Raw genomic sequence first — 16,703 nt, forward strand, 5'->3', positions numbered from 1 at the left:
GGTGTCAGCCACAGTGAAGGACATGCGACTGTATGAAGGCTGCGCTGGACCATCCGTGTGCACTAGACACATACGTATAAATCACCATTAACCCTTTTAGACAGAACATTAGTACAATTAGTACAATTTTTCTTTAAAGATAAGGTTGACACTCATTTTCAAACAAGCCGCATAGAGAATCTATGAATCTATACCATGGTGAGTTGTATTCCGCCATGTTTATGGACATGCTCAGGACGCACAATGTAAACCAATGAAAATCACCACAGTAAAAGCAGACCATTTTATATAGCAAACATGTGGTGTTGTGCGGGAGGATGTCAAATTCGAAAAAATGGAAAGCATAACTTTTACCGTACACCACACTGCTTTTAATGCCAACAGCAGACGTCTTTGGCTAAAAGGGAGCTGAATGAAGTGACGACCTGATTAAAAATGCTCGACTCTGCAGTTCTCATTTCACATCAGGTGAGTTCACGGTATGCTGAATCATACACTTTACTCATTTTTGATTGCAGCAATGATTTCAACAAAAACAGTCAAATATGGTGAATTAAACTGCAAACACTGAACACTAAGAATGAAACGTAAAAATGTGTAAGTTTACATACCCTGCCGTACAGGTGCAGTTCGCTGTCAGAATGCAGAAGTTTTGCTGGTTGATGATTACCCAGGCCTTGTATAGCTCCGTCTTTTTTCCTTGTCTTTGGCTAGGCAGAACCTCGGTTTTTAGCACTACAAAGTTTTGAATCTAATCAAGGAACATTATTTCTTGCACATGACCACACAGAACAAAATTGTTGGCATCCAAAGACTTATAGGCCTTACAGGAGAACTTCTCTCCTGTAAAAACACTTGGCGATTCAGTGAGATAGTTGTATATTTCAGGCTGGATGCTTGGCCATTTCGTCTTATCCAATATCCACAGGGAGGGTGCTATTGCAAATGAACCTGTCAGGTGAACGCTGCTCACTTTAACGTTAATTTTGCTGAATAACTGTGTATCACTGGGTGACAAGCTGTTATGATACGCTGAAAGCATTATGTAAATAATATATATAATATGTAATCAATCTAACTTATTTCTAAGACAACAACAAACTCTGTACCGCATCGGATGTCATTCCCTCGCTGTAAATGCTAGCGCTCCCGTTTTTTTTTCTGCAACCTTGCTGAGCACGCGTCCTGAAAGTTTACAAACATGGTAATTCGTCTATAGGTTAGCATGTTTCTAGTATGGATCTGCATGTTTCTTGCTAGGCAGTTGATAGGGGGTCTCAGTAGTTGCTAAGGTGTTGCTAAGTGGTTGCAAGGGTTTTCTGAATGGTTGCTAAGGCATGGCAATAGTATTTTGAGTGGTTGCTAGGCAGTTGCTAGGGTGTTTTGACTGGTTGTTAAGGTGTTGCTAGGCGATTGCTAAGGTGTTCTGAGTGGTTGATAGGGTGTTTTATGTGGTTGCTAAGATGTTGCTAGGTGGTTGCTAAAGTGTTACTAGCTGGTTACTAGGGTGTTTTGAGTGGATGCTAGGTGGTTACTAAGGCATTGCTAGGTGGTTGCAAAAATGTTCTGAGTGGTTGCTAGGCGGTGACTAAGGCGTTGCTAGGTGGTTGCTAAGGTGTTGCTAGGTGGTTTCTAGGCAGTTGCTAAGATGTTGTTATGTTGTTGCTAAGGTGTTGCTAGGTGGTTGCTAACGTGTTGCTAGGCAATTGCTAAGGTGTTTTAGGTTGTTGCTAGGTGGTTGCTAGGGTGTTGAGTGGTTGTTAAGGCATTTCAAGGTGGTTGCTAAGGTGTTGTAAGTTTGTTTCTAGTATGATTAGTATGTTTGTTAGTATGTTTCTAGAATGGATTGGTATGTTGTTAGTATGAATCAGTATATTGCCAGTATGCTAGTATGTCGTTGGCATGTTTCTAGTATGAGTTGGTATGTTGTTAGTATGTCCAATGTAAAGTTAACAGCATTTTGGACAATGGAAGTCTATGGGACATTTGCTAAGGTGCCGTAAGTGGTTGCTAGGGTGTGGCTAGTAAGGTGAAAGGTCATCAGTGAATGGCAGATTGGTAGTCTGAGTTAAATGAGCCTGGTTTTAAGTCTGTATGACAGTCTGGCGCAAAGTTCTGATGTCACAAAGTTTGGTCCAATGTTATGTCAATGGGAGTTTTCTAAATTTTCTGGGTCAGTTTTCAGAAAACCATTAATCGAATCAGTTGGAAACGATATATCAAGCTGAGTCAGACCAGTTTAAAGGTCTGGAGTAAGTTTGGTGTTAGTAGTTTGAACGGTCTAGAAGAAATATATAAATATATTTATAAAATATAGAAATATTGAAATTAGTCTCAGAAGAAGAAGAAAAAGAAGAATATTAATTTTATATAGAATAACAATATTTTGGCTTTCTTAAGCTACCATAATTAATGAACGGGCTTATTTGTAATGTCCGTAATCCTTTTCAAAGCAGACGACTTTCTGCTTTATTTGAAGTGCCAGCGCTTACCGTTTATTGCAATTTGGTATAGATACAATAGAGATTAAATGGATCCAGGTTCCCTCATCCCAAAATCCCAGAATTCATTAATTAGCGTTGTAACAATTCTCATTCTTTCTATTTGCAACCTTGTTTAAATATACTAAATACTATGTTTGGAAATGAACCACAGACTCCTAACGAGAAATTTACACCCTGGAAAAATGAGAAAACACAGGCTTGGCCACGTCGCGCCCCCTGTTGGCGGTATTTTGTCAGTACATCTCAGCGCAATGTGTCTCATCCAATGCTTCTGTGCAGTTCACGTGTTTTCAGGGCGGAGAGCAAGAAGCGCTGAGAGTCGCACTTCCACCAGCAGCCTTTCCACACATACACACACAGATCAGAACTAAACCTCACACACACACACGCACACACACACGGGGCTGGACTCACAATCAGCCGGGTCTTACCATTGTCGTCTTGAGCTCTACAGCCACCTGAACGTTTGGGAATTTCAAGTGGTTTTAATGTTCGCCGGAGCGAGCGGTAAGTCAAAGCTTTGTGTGATAGTGCGTTAAAATGCTAACATGGTTAGCCGGTTAGCATCTGTTTAAGACAATATAACCGTTGGCTACACAACATCCATTAATCCGGATGTGTTTTTGACAGCTGTATGCATGATCTGTGGGAGCAAAAGATGCTGGATCGGCCTGGTTTCAGCGTATGTGTGGTTATTACCGACTGTGTCAGGAGCGTGTAGCGAGTTAGCTATAATTTATATCCCCTTTCTCTATGGATGCATGGAGCTCGTAAGGAGCTTATGGGCCAGATCAGGCCTGGCATGCATGGGCATATCAAGTCTGCTCTCATATGATGTGCACACCACCAAAGATGGATGCTTTTCTACTCTCTGTACATATAGATTCGTTAGCATCGACGCTAGGAAAATGTTTCATGATGGTGGACTTTAACTAGTCTGTTTTGTTTTAGGATGTACATCCCTAATTGCATCCCATCAAGAAGACTGATGTTGTTGAGTGGGTATCTTGGTAACTGTGGTTTGAAGCTCTCAGCATTAAAGGTTATATCAATTTTTTTGTGATCACATTACTGGTCCAATGCTGCTTGTCTGTGTTTGCAGGTTTCGTTTTAGTACAATGGTGTTATGAACACTAAAACGCTGATATTTGCTGGATTTGGTGCTTTAAAAGTCTTCACTTAGAGCGTTAATTGTTTATCAGTCCTTTCGGACTCAATTGCAGAGGCAAGTAAGAGTTCAGGAGATCAGGTTCAGTTTTAGTGCTGTAGACTTGATCAATATATCTCGTCACAGTGGAATGTGTAAGGTGTGGAGCACGTTCCTTCAGCCTGCTGTACTGTAATCTGGTTGTTACGCAACCTAAAAGGTAAACCTGGGCCCATGACTGCTGGCCATATGATTGTATTGTCTTATATGAGTAATTACCATAACTTTGGACTAGCGGTTTAAAACAGTGATACATGCCTTAAAGGAACAGCTCACTCAAAACTGAAACTTCTGTCATCTTTTTCAACATTCACTTGTCACAAACCTGTTTGGCTTTCTTTCTTCTGACGAACACAAAAGAAGATATAAAAAGAAATGTAAGAGCTGTAACCACTGACTTCCATAGTATTTGTCATAACATTTTCTTAACTGACTTTGTGTGGAAGAAACACCCTCAGGTGGTTCCAAACCTGTTTGAGAGTAAATTTACATTTATGGGTGAACTATCTCTGTAACCCTGTACTGAATTTGAAACATGCTAGGCCTCTAAATTGTTAGCATGCTACGCATGTTGCGGAGAAAAAACTAAAATGTTGTACACCTTTTAAAGATAAAAAAAAAAGGCAAACATACAAATAATGCTGCGGTCACATTAGAGTTTGTGCGTGCAAAATTCTGTTGTACACTGCTGCGAAAATGGGCGGGATTAAACAAGATGATTAGACATTAAAAAAGAGAGCAATTATTCCATGTTTTAAATTTCTGTCCAGAGAGGTCATGTTTTGATCCTCGGTTGGTCCCAAGCAATCATGTGATGTGATCTCACAGGTCAAAGTTCACCAAGCTTGAACTTTCCAATGCAGCGAACTGCGAAACTTGCCGCACGAGCTTGCGTTTTTATTCTGATGCATTCGCGTGCGTATGAATGGAAGTCTATTGGGAGAAAAGTGCTGTGTGACCGCAGCTTAAACGTTATGTTGGTAATAATTTAAGGTGAACATTTACTAAACTGAAATCCTTCCAATTCAAGGATCAAATATGATACAAAAGGCATTTTGGGGAAAAAAATTCTGGTTCATTCAGTCATTGTTGGCTTACATTATATTGATTTTCAGGGCACAATCAAACCTGCAAAGATGATCATTGGCCACTTTATTAGGTACACATTTTCTAGTACCAGGTTGGACCACATTTTGCCTTCAAAACTGCCTTAATCCTTCGTGGCATAGAGTCAACAAGGTACTGTAAAATTCCTCAGAGAATTTTGTTCATGTTGACATAATAGCATCACACAGTTGATGCAGATTTGTCGGCTGCACATCCATGATGTGAATCTCCCATTCCACCACATTCAAAAGGTGCTCTATTGGATTGAGATCCAGTGATTGTGGAGGCCATTTGAGTACAGTGAACTCATTGTCATGTTCAAGACACCAGTTTGAGATGATTTGCACCTTATGACATGGCGCGTTATTCTCCTAGAAGTAGCCATCAAAAGATGGGTACACAGTGGTCATAAAGGGATAGACATGGTCAGCAACAATACTTAGGTAGGCTGTGGCATTGACGTGATGCTCAATTAATACTAATGGGCAAAAAGTGTGCCAAGAAAATATCCCCCACACCATTACACCACCAGCCTGAACCATTGATACAAGGCAAGATGGATCCATGCTTACATGATGTTAATGCCAAATTCTGACCCTACCATCCGAATGTTGCAGCAGAAATCGAGACTCATCAGATCAGGTCCCATTTTTCCAGTCTTCTATTGTCCAATTTTGGTAAGCCTGTGCAAATCATAGCCTCAGTTTTCCGTTTTTACCTGACAGGAGTGTCACCCGATTTGGTCTTCTGCTGCTGTAGCCTATCTGCCTCAAGGTTGGATGTCTTGTGCGTTCAGAGATGCTCTTCTTCATACCTCAGTCGTAACGAGTGTTTATTTGAGTTACTGTTGCCTTTCTATCAGCTGGAACCAGTTTGGCCATTCTCCTCTGACCTCTGGCATCAACAAGGCATTTTTGCTCACAGAACTGCCCCTCACTGGATATTTTCTCTTTTTTGGACCATTCTCTGTAAACCCTTGAAATGGTTGTGCGTGAAAATACCAGTAGATCAGCAGTTTCTGAAATACTCAGACCAGCCCATCTGTCACCAACAACAATGACGAGCAGTTGGACCGTGTGAGCGCCAGTAAGCATATATATATATATATATATATATATATAATTTTCTCAACTGATGGTTGAGGTTTGATTATTTCTTTTTTTAAAAAGGAAAAATAGAATACACAAAATGAAAGGATTGTTAAATTATTCAAAGTAACATGTGCATATACATATCTACTACAAATAAATAAATGTGTTACAAATGTCAGAATGTTATGAATTCTTCATATGGGCTAAACTTAAAACAGAACAAATCTAAATATTATTAGAATATAATGCGCTCCTGGGTGAACCATGACCTTACCTAAGTAATTACACTGCAGTATTGCACAAGAGTTACAGTACATTCCAGGCAATGAAGAGTCATTGACTGGCAGATTGTTAACTCATATGCTATAGTGTATCAGGAATTCTCTTTAAAAAAAAAAAAGGTATAGCTGTTGGCGTGTAGTAAAAGGATAGCGAATATGTTCAGATTTTAGTGTTTGGGGCCTTCAAGATAGGGGTTTGCTGTACAGCTGGGGTCAGTTGAATCCATTACGACTACACAGTAATTGGTCGTCGGCCAGTATTACAACTGGGATGTGATTTATTTAAGCTTTGCTGTAGGCTGCTCAATAGGCAAAGCTGAAATCTGAAATGCTGTTTACAATAATCTCCCACTTTGGTTGTGTACAACTGGGTTTGGAGCATCTGGGCCCTGTTGTTTGGAAGAAGTCCAGATTTGTTAAATGCATACCAATATTATCCTTGGAAATTCTCACCACTTCAGTGTGGGCTTTGGTGTTAATATCAGTAATAATCAGCTGTTTATGATGACAACAGAATCACTAGTGTAACGGGCTGAACAATGGTCCAAATCCTCGAATGATTGCTCCTCTTAAGCCACAACAAGCTGTTTTTTATGAAAAGAGAAGGCCATTTCTTTTAGTTGAACAAAAGCTGGTGTAGTGGCCTGTAGCATTCATTGTTAATGAACCAAACCATTATTTGCGTACTATAAAAGCACTATGGAAAATTAATGGACCTTGCAGGCAAATTAATGTTGTTTGCCAAGGCTAGCATACTGTCGCTTCTCATACTTGGGTTATATGTCTCCATGAGCCCAGAAGTCATCAAAAAAAAAAAAGAAAGAAATTCTGTCATGATTCGCTCAACTTGTTGCAAAAGTGTGTGGAATAGGGATGCTCATTTCGGTTAATTTTACCAACCGACAACCGCTGCTCATTAACCGTTAACAGATTAATATAAAAATATTATTCAATTTAAAAAAAAAATTGACGTGTCTATTTTGTGACACATTAAATATTGCACTTTAAAATACTGATTTATTTTAACATGCGAACAGCAGCATACAGAACATAAGAACAACAGCACATCTTCAAGCACCTGCAGTGTTTCCAACAGCATAGAAAAAAGAATAAACTAAATAAAAAGAATAAAATAAATAGGCCTTCCCTAAATATTTTTAACTTGCATGACAAATTTAGATTACAAAACGAAAACACTGACTGAATCCTTTTTAAGAACCGGCATATGCTGTTTGTCCGCTCATATTTTTTTCTTCTTCTGTCAAATAAAAATATTAGGCTACCTTTAAAGCGAAAGCTCCACGAAAAATATGCTTTTAATTAATGCTCCGCTGTTGTTATTATTATATCACAAAACCCCTTTCAACATTTTTAATAGAAGTAATTACTTTAAAGATTATGTCATAATGACTTATCCTCCATCTCACTCACGGTTCATGTGTGCGCAGGCTGCATGTGATAAAAGACAATGACAATGACCCTTAAGGCTCATTTGTTGACATTTTTTAAAGTATAGTCTACTATAGCATACAACAATTTAGTTGTTTACATATGATATTGCATAAATTTGCATACATGTTTTATAAGCTATAAAATTTATGATTATAAGAGTTATGATTATACAGAAATCAAGAAAATCTTTGGATTTGTTTGATTAGTAGATTATGTAGGCTATTTTAAAAACTGATATATTATATAAGAACTATTAATAACATTTTCCAACTAGAAAAAAAGTTGGTTGGTTTGTTTTTACACTAAATCATATGACGTGGCTCCAGGCATCACAGAGGTTTGGCATCAACTCGTATGTGTCAAACTGTGACCAGCAATATCCTTCTTTCATCTTGCTTTTTAAAAAAAAAATACGTCTGTAGGCATGTGTGGTTGCATGTGTTGCTGTCTCGCGAGTTAACAAATATGCACCGCACTGCCTTTTATATTGACAAGAAAAAAGAAGCGCAGTGCGCCTTTTATGTCACTAGGAAACAACTGAATCAGCTGGTCTATTGTGCGCGAGTGTTGCTGTCGATGTTGTTATAATTGTAATATTTAATAATATTGTGAAATTCAATACAGTGTTTCAGAATTCAGTCAATTCAGAAATTGTGAAGTTATACAGCTCTGGGTAACTTGAAACAGCGACCACAAGTCTCTCCTTCATCATTAAAAGTTCTCCGTCGTCTTGACAACACAAACGCTGCAGGCACCTCAACGGAAACCCTGCCTCTGCTTTAATTTAATTGAAAAATGAAAAAGATGCAACTGACGTAACGTGCTGAAACTGTAATTTTTATTATTAGTAATTTTTAAACACCATAATGGATATACACTTTATTAGGTACACTTGTCCAACTGCTCTTTAACGCACATTTCCAATCAGCAACTCATTTAGGCATGTAGACATGGCCAAGACGATCTGCTGCAGTTCAAACCGAGCATCAGAATGGGGAAGAAAGGTGATATAAGTAATTTTGAACGTGGCACGGTTGTTGGTGCCAGTATTCAAATGGCCCCCACAGTCACTGGAACTCAAGCCAATAAAGCACCTTTGGGATGTGGTAGAATGGGAGATTCGCATCATGAATGTGCAGCTGACAAATCTCCAGCAACTGCCTGATGCCTTTATGTCAATATGGACCAAAATCTATGAGGAATATTTCCAGTACAGTGTTGAATCTATGCCACGATTAAGGCAATTTTGAATGCAAAATCAGGTCCAACTCAGTACTAGTAAGGTGTACTTAAGTGGGCGGTGAGTGTAAATATATATATTGATTGATGGTTCCATTAAAAAAAACTTTAATATGATTGTAATTAGGGCTGCACGATTCTGGCTAAAATGGGAATCATGATTTTTTTTATTTATTTTTTGCTAAAAATCAGGATCACGATTTTGTCACTATTCTATAGATGTAAAATAAAGGTTAGTATGAGTAGGCTGTTATTATTGTTATTTTTATATAAAGGTTAGCAGGGGTGAAGGTAAATATAGTTGCCATGGGTAATTTCCTAATTTATTTTATTTTATAATGTTAAAAATGACTAGAAAATATTGCTTTATATTAACTAATACGTTTTTTTTGGTAACACTTCATAATTACACGCTATGAATCATTTAGTAAGCATTAGCATCTAGTAAATTCATTATTTGTTAAGCATTAACTTTACATTAATAAATGTTAGTAAGCAGTTTATAACTGAAGCTACAAATGCTGTATTCTTGACTTACAACCACATTTATAATGTGCTTAATAGCTGTACTTTCATACTTTGTTAATGATTTATTTTTCATTACTAAATTAAGTATTGCAATATTTACACACCAGTTATTTAAGCATAGTTGGCTGTTTTTTAAGATCATTCAGAATGATTTAGTAAATGATTAATAAACTATTGAAATTAACGTTTATATATTTTAATATTCAGGCATATATTAATGGTTATTGTGTATGTTAATAAATGCTTTATTAACTCAACTTCATGCAGTTTTGCGACCTAATCTAAAGTGGAAACTATTTATGCTTTATAAATCCCTTATAAATGACAATTAAAGGCTCTATTAAATGAACAATAATCATTGCAATCTTATCTAAAAGATAAAATTATTGTAAAGTTATTTTACAGTAATTTCAAAATACGACATAAAACTGAATACAACAACAACAATCTAATAACTTAACAATATAATAGGATGCAATGTTTAAACTGTACAGTAATTTTATTTGTGTATCTTTAGATGAATAGAAATGAATAATGTTGTTCATGTTCTTTTTCCTGTTTAGAATATAACTGAACCTTTAATTGTCATTTATTAGGGATTTATAAAGCATAGATAGTTCTCACTTTAGGTTAGGTTATAAAACTGGATGAGGTTGACTTAATAAAGCATTTATTAACATAAAAATTAACTATTAATATATGTCTGAATAATAACATATATATATATATATATATATATATATATATATATATATATATATATATATATATATATATATATATGTGTATATATATATATATATATATATATATATGTGTATATATATATATATGTATATGTTAATTTGATTTGAATAGTTTATTAAGCATTTACTAACTTATTCAGAATGATGAAGAGAGGGTTTTAGGTGCTTCTGCAGCCACCAAAAGGCTTCCCATACCTGTCTTTTCCTTGCAGCATAATGTTATACCATCCTACAGTAAGTGTAACTGGAAATTCAGGCTGTTGCTTGACTAAGTGCAACACTTTACAGTAACACTAGTGTGCGTAAGAAATAATGAGATTAAACTTAGATTGACAGATATATGTGTATATATATGAGCATTATGGATGTGACATTTGCAGTAAAATCTCAAAACATAAATTAACATAGAAAGTAAATGTTAACATTATATTGAAATATATGTGTATATTTTCCAAAACAACTAATCACAGACTTATGGGATCAAAAAAAATATCAATCTGTAAACATTTTTAACATTTTAAATGAGGAAAATAAACATGCGTTATGGATGTGACAAAAAAGTCTGCAAGTTTACAGTATACAACATACTTTGTAGAATTTCTGTGAATTAAACTGCACAACCAAAAAGGAACAATGCTAATCAAGAGGATAAGAGTTGGCTGTCTATAGAACAAAAATGATTGTCTTAAAAAATCTTGTTTTATTTGACATTTTTTTTGCATTTATGAGGAAACAGCTCTGTTATTAATGTGACTGATGTGAAATTGGCACTTGTGAGATTTTGGTAAATCAAATATAATTGTTTGAAAACAGACATTTTTGAGTATTTTTTTAAAAACCGTGAAATACTTAGTTGCACAAAAAACGCAGAAACTGTTTCACTTTTTAGGCAAACCCTTTTTTTTTCATGGCAAGGTTGACATTTGCATGGAATTGCCCATATATAAATTAATTAATTAATTTATCAATCAATTAATTAATTAATTAATTTATTTATTTATTTATTTATTTATTTTTGGAGAAATGGTTAATAAAAATGCAACGAACGTGAAAGTCATGGTAGTCATCTCCAGCACTGGCCTAAGGTTAATTCCACTAAAATTGAATCAGTCCTTTTAGGAGGCAGCGTCTCCTCTGGAGCACCAGCTTACAAGCCAGACTCGTGGCTTTTATTTTTTCACTAACAAGAAGAAATCAATACAAATCTATGATGGTCCTCGTTGAAGCCTGTGGCGGTACAACTACTCTCTACAGCCTGGGATAGTGGGATTTCTAGCTGTTGGGCCATTTCTGATTTTCCATTTCTGATTTCCAGCTGTTGGGCTATACAAGCATGCGAGTCGCGTATTACTGAAACTAGAATAAAAAGCTCATCTTAAATCTGAAATGCTGTTAAATAAACTGTTTGAGCTTTTATATAATTAAAGAAGAAATAAATGTACATTCTTCGGGGGTTTTTAACAAATAATTAGGGCTGCACGATATTGGAAAAATGTAGCATTGGGATATTTTTTATTTGGCGATAGAGATTGCAATATAAATAGAAATTCACCAGATAACTTTAATATATCTATTTGGAAAGAATTTATATTGTTAGAGCGATTGGGATGATTCTGCAGTGGGAGTGCATCTCCATAAAATCTAATAAACAATCTATAAACTTTTTGGGGGCCCCGACACATTTTTTTGTTTTCTGTGCTATTTGAAGTGCATTTCTGTATTTGCATGTGTTGTATTTTCATGCAAAATGTGGTAAATTTGATCTGGGTTTTTTTTGCCATGACATAGCCATAGAAGCTGAAATGGCAATAAAATTACAACGCTCTCTCTTTCTCTCTCTCTCTCTCTCTGTGTGTTTTCATGCACGTGTTTAGTCAGAGATTAATAAATTATTGTAATATTCTAATATGCGGAATGCTTTAAATCATTGTACAATCACAAGCATTAAAAACACATGCAAATGATAAATTATGATACAAACTCAACATTGCATATATCCTGCGACGTGACTACATGATCACATGCTGAAACATGCTGATGCTGAAACGATATATTGTCCAGCCCTATCAATGATCATACTGGTGCGTGCGTGGGACCTAGAATGTAAAAGTAATCTGTACAGTGCAAAATATGCTGGGTTCCCCACAATCGAATGTGTTGGGACAACATGAAGGAATTTAGGTAACTAATTAGTTTAGACTAATTTAAGTGGATTGAACAATATGCCGATCAAACTGAATGCGATCTTAGGCTACTTCAACAATACATGCCAAGCAACGCGTTAAGAACAAATAATCATTACAAATAACCTAACAAGTTGTTTAGCACGTCTGCATCTCTGTATGTTTACACACATAATATTTTTCCTGAGGAAATTTAAACCAAAAATACATAACTACACTCTATCAAACATATCTACAATGATAAGCAATATGGTTAAAGCTGCTTTATGCTTCTGCGTCATGTGATCGGTGTGACCCACGGAGCCTGCCTTGCGCATAGTCGTGCATTTATACTTCTGGGTGCTGTTTGTGGTGCTCTGCAATAACACTCCGAAACACTAGCTGGCAGTAGGTTTCTATGTTTCTCTCTGTCATGTTTCTTCATGGGTGTTTTGTTTTTTCTGAATGCTACCTTAATGTACAAGTAGATAAAACTGGTAGACGTGCAACAACTTTAATCATAAGGTAAACGCAATCTCTCCATCTAGAGTTACTTCACAGGACTCGACACTTGTAAACACTTGCTCCAACGGGTTTGCGCGGCTCTCTGTAGCGCCCACACTGGTCACAGCTATCAAGATGACCAATCACAGAGATTGTGCTACGCGTTGTTGCAACATTTAATGAACTTTTCAACACACTTAATGAGCATTTGAGAGTTAGCATATTTAAGCACTCTAAACTCTAGTAGTGTGTATGGACCCAACTCGCTGTTACTTTGGTTTAAATCAGACATGCCCAAAGTAGGGCCCGCAAGTCAAGGTTGGCTGATTGTAACCGCTTTGATTTGGCCCACCATGCCATCTGAGAAGAGAGAGAGAAGGATGGAGAGGGTTGGGGTGAATGCCTTTTAAAAGAGATCATCATTTATAATTTGATGTAACCTTTTTTTTGCTTGTTTTATTGCTGAGCTACAAAAAAGTTACATTACAACAAAAAAATGTTAAATTAATCATATTTTTTTAAAAATGTAAATAATGTCACTCGACAGGTAGAGGACTATGCAGAAGACATCGGCAAGCAAATCAAGGCAAAAACAAGCGTAACTTCTTTCTTTTAAAAAAGGAGATTTCTTTTGTTTTTACTGTAATATGTTCATTACAATATGTAAAATAAAAGCCGTGTTAGTTAATATTAAGCAATGTTTTAGTTATTTTTAAATATTATTAAATAAATGATTAAATTTCCTATGGCAACTATATTTGCCCACTAGCCTCAATCAAGTTTAGTTTTTTAAGTGTTCATACATTACAGTCCACATTTTGCATTATGGGTCAAATGCAGCAACTTCATTGCTCAAGTTGTCAGTTGAGGTTTGTTATTTTATATTGTGCCTAGATCATCTTCTATTAAAAGACCAGCATAAAAAACACAGATCAGTATACAATTATAATTTTTAAATTTTTATATATTTTTATAATTATATATATTTAATTTTTTTTTTAATATAATTTTTATATATGAGAAATATCACAAGTTGCAGTGCGATATGGCTGTATATTGGCCTTAGTATAAGCCTGCATATAAGTGCCTTATGGCTGATTTATACTTCTGTGTTGTGCATGCGTATGCATCAGTGCAGCCTTCGCGCAGTTACATAGCCCTCGCCGATGCTGATGCGCACCGCTCAAAAAAATGTAACTACACGTCGCAAGGACGCGTAGTGCAAACTCTGATATTGTTCCACTTGGTAACGGTTACGAGCATGGGTGGTGCTAAGAACAGCGAGCCGCGGGTGTTTACAACTGTCGAGTCCCGTGTAGGAGCTCTAGACGGAAATTTTTGTTTTGTGTTTACCTTATGATTCAAGTTGTTGCACATCCGCCAGTTCCCGCCTCTGAATGGGCGAGTTTGAGCTACTTGTAGCATTCAGAAAAAGCAAAAAACCATCGTAAAACTCAACAAAGAGGAACATAATAACCTACTGCCAGCTAGCATTTCAGAGTGTTAGTACAGAGCAACACAAACAGCATGCAGATGTATAAATGGAGACCTATGCGCAAGGCAGGCACCATGGGTTACACCGATCACTCTACACAGACATATAAATCAGCCTTTAGTGTCCCACCAGTGACAATATACAGCCATATCTCACTGCTACAAGTGTGATTTTGCATTTATACAACAGTTTGATGGCACAATCGTGTATTTTAAAAAAGAAAATCAAACACGGAGAGTCTAAAAAATCTTTTTGTACCAGGAACTACTTTCTTCCGCTTACCTTCCGATACCTGTAGAGCAGGGGTCTCAAACTGCCGGCCCGCGGGCCATTTGCAGCCCGCCATCTTCCTCCCTCCGGCCCGCAACTGACATCAAAAATGTAACGAGATTTGGCCCGCCAAAAAAAAAATAATTTTTTTTTAATCGCTATCATTGTTTTGCAGTCGCGTCTAGCGACTTGAGGTTTTGACCCGCCATCTAGTCGACCATAAAAGTCCTGCATTCAGATTAGTCAGATTAGAGAGTAACACACATGTGTTTTATTCTGTGGCTGATTTAATTGTTAAAATATATATGCGTAAGTGCTCTATTTTTACTAAAGTTCTATTTTTGTAAATATTCAAGGATCGTTTGATTATTATCAGTTTTATACCATTTGTATTTTGTTATACAAACACTTCTTCATGGCTTACACATGCTGGTGGTGTAACAAATATGATAATTTAGCATTTATTAAATGGTCTCATTTAATAAATTCTCATTATATGCTAAAGATTTGCATAAAACTTTGTACATTTGTAAAATTGTACTGCTAGTTGAATTGAACTTGTTAAAGTAAATGTGAACATGTACATACTTGTCCCCTCTTAGTTGTATTTTCACAACAAAGAAGGATATTAAGAAGAACAATTGCCAGTAAAGTTACTTAAGTTACCCAAACTGCTTTCTGCTGTTCTTGCGCTACTGGGACAATACAATTGGCTGGGACCGAATAATAATTATTATGCCTATAATTTGTAGTATTTTCATAGCAACGCTCGGCCATACACACAACAACGACAGATATATTTCAGCAGCTGGTGTGTGACACGATAAACGTGCAGATTTGCATTATCACCGGCGACCGCTAATGCTTGAAATATAAACATCATGTCTGTTGACCTAAGATGCATCAATTATATCAGGTTTCCACTTTTTTTGTGCTTGAATGTTAAAACGGCCCTCCTATAAATTGCCAGTCACTGAAATGGCCCCCCACCAATTTGAGTCTGAGACCCCTGCTGTAAAGTGATAAAGATTAACCAGTCGATCGTGATCACTGTTGTATATGGATGCTGAGAGAGTTCATGGATATCATTTTAAAATATCTTAATTTGTATTGTGTTGCATTTTTAGGTGTACTAACTTTTTAATTTTTAATGACACTGGACAAACTTTTGACAAACACAGAGCTTGATGTGATAAAGCACTTCAGTGTGAAGATTACAAATTTAAAAAGTGATAAACCTATTAATGGTTCTAATAACTAATTGTGTTCTGGTCTCTCTTTGACAGGAACCTGCCATCATGGGATTGCAATTACCAGCCAATGTGCTGAAGTGAGCTGGATTTTTCCTCCAGTTTAAGCCCTGCCCCTCCCCAAGGGGCCACTCCCCCTCCATCCCACCGGAGGATCAGCAATCATGGCAGGAATCAAGCGCGGGTACGACGGGAAGATCGCCGGACTGTATGACCTGGACAAGACATTGGGCCGCGGCCATTTCGCCGTCGTCAAACTAGCACGTCATGTCTTCACCGGTGAAAAAGTGGCAGTCAAGGTAATAGACAAGACCAAGCTTGACACGGTCGCGACTGGTCACCTCTTCCAGGAAGTCCGCTGTATGAAACTGGTCCAACATCCCAACATCGTTCGGCTCTATGAGGTCATCGACACACAGACCAAGCTCTACCTGATCTTAGAGCTTGGCGATGGTGGCGACATGTTCGATTACATCATGAAGCATGAAGAGGGACTGAATGAAGAACTGGCCAAGAAATATTTTGCGCAGATTGTGCACGCCATCTCATACTGTCACCGCTTGCACGTGGTTCATCGTGACCTAAAGCCAGAGAATGTGGTGTTCTTTGAGAAACAGGGCCTGGTCAAGCTCACAGACTTCGGCTTCAGTAATAAGTTCCAGCCAGGGAAGAAGCTGACCACCAGCTGTGGCTCGCTGGCTTATTCTGCCCCTGAGATCCTGCTGGGAGATGAGTACGATGCACCTGCTGTGGGTAAGTGTGTGTGTAAATCATTCACACTCCAAAGTACATTACAAAGATTCAGTATGCCTGAGGTGTTTATTAGGTACTGTGTATTTCCTGTTAGTTTCTCAAAACTGGTTGAGC

General features: G+C 37.0%; 1 protein-coding gene across 1 annotated transcript in view; it reads left to right on the forward strand.

Annotated features, from left to right (window-relative positions):
* The first annotated feature begins 2,820 nt into the window (after positions 1–2,820).
* snrka (SNF related kinase a) overlaps positions 2,821–16,703 on the forward strand; it is an 82,903-nt gene continuing 69,020 nt past the window's right edge. Inside the window, exons 1-2 of the mRNA XM_056475140.1 lie at positions 2,821–3,011; positions 15,873–16,589. Coding sequence (XP_056331115.1) covers positions 16,001–16,589 — 589 coding nt within the window. The 5' untranslated portion in view covers positions 2,821–3,011; positions 15,873–16,000. The remainder of the gene's footprint in view (positions 3,012–15,872; positions 16,590–16,703) is intronic.

This window comes from Danio aesculapii, chromosome 16 (genome assembly GCF_903798145.1).
Source record: "Danio aesculapii chromosome 16, fDanAes4.1, whole genome shotgun sequence".
Taxonomy (NCBI): Eukaryota; Metazoa; Chordata; class Actinopteri; order Cypriniformes; family Danionidae; genus Danio; species Danio aesculapii.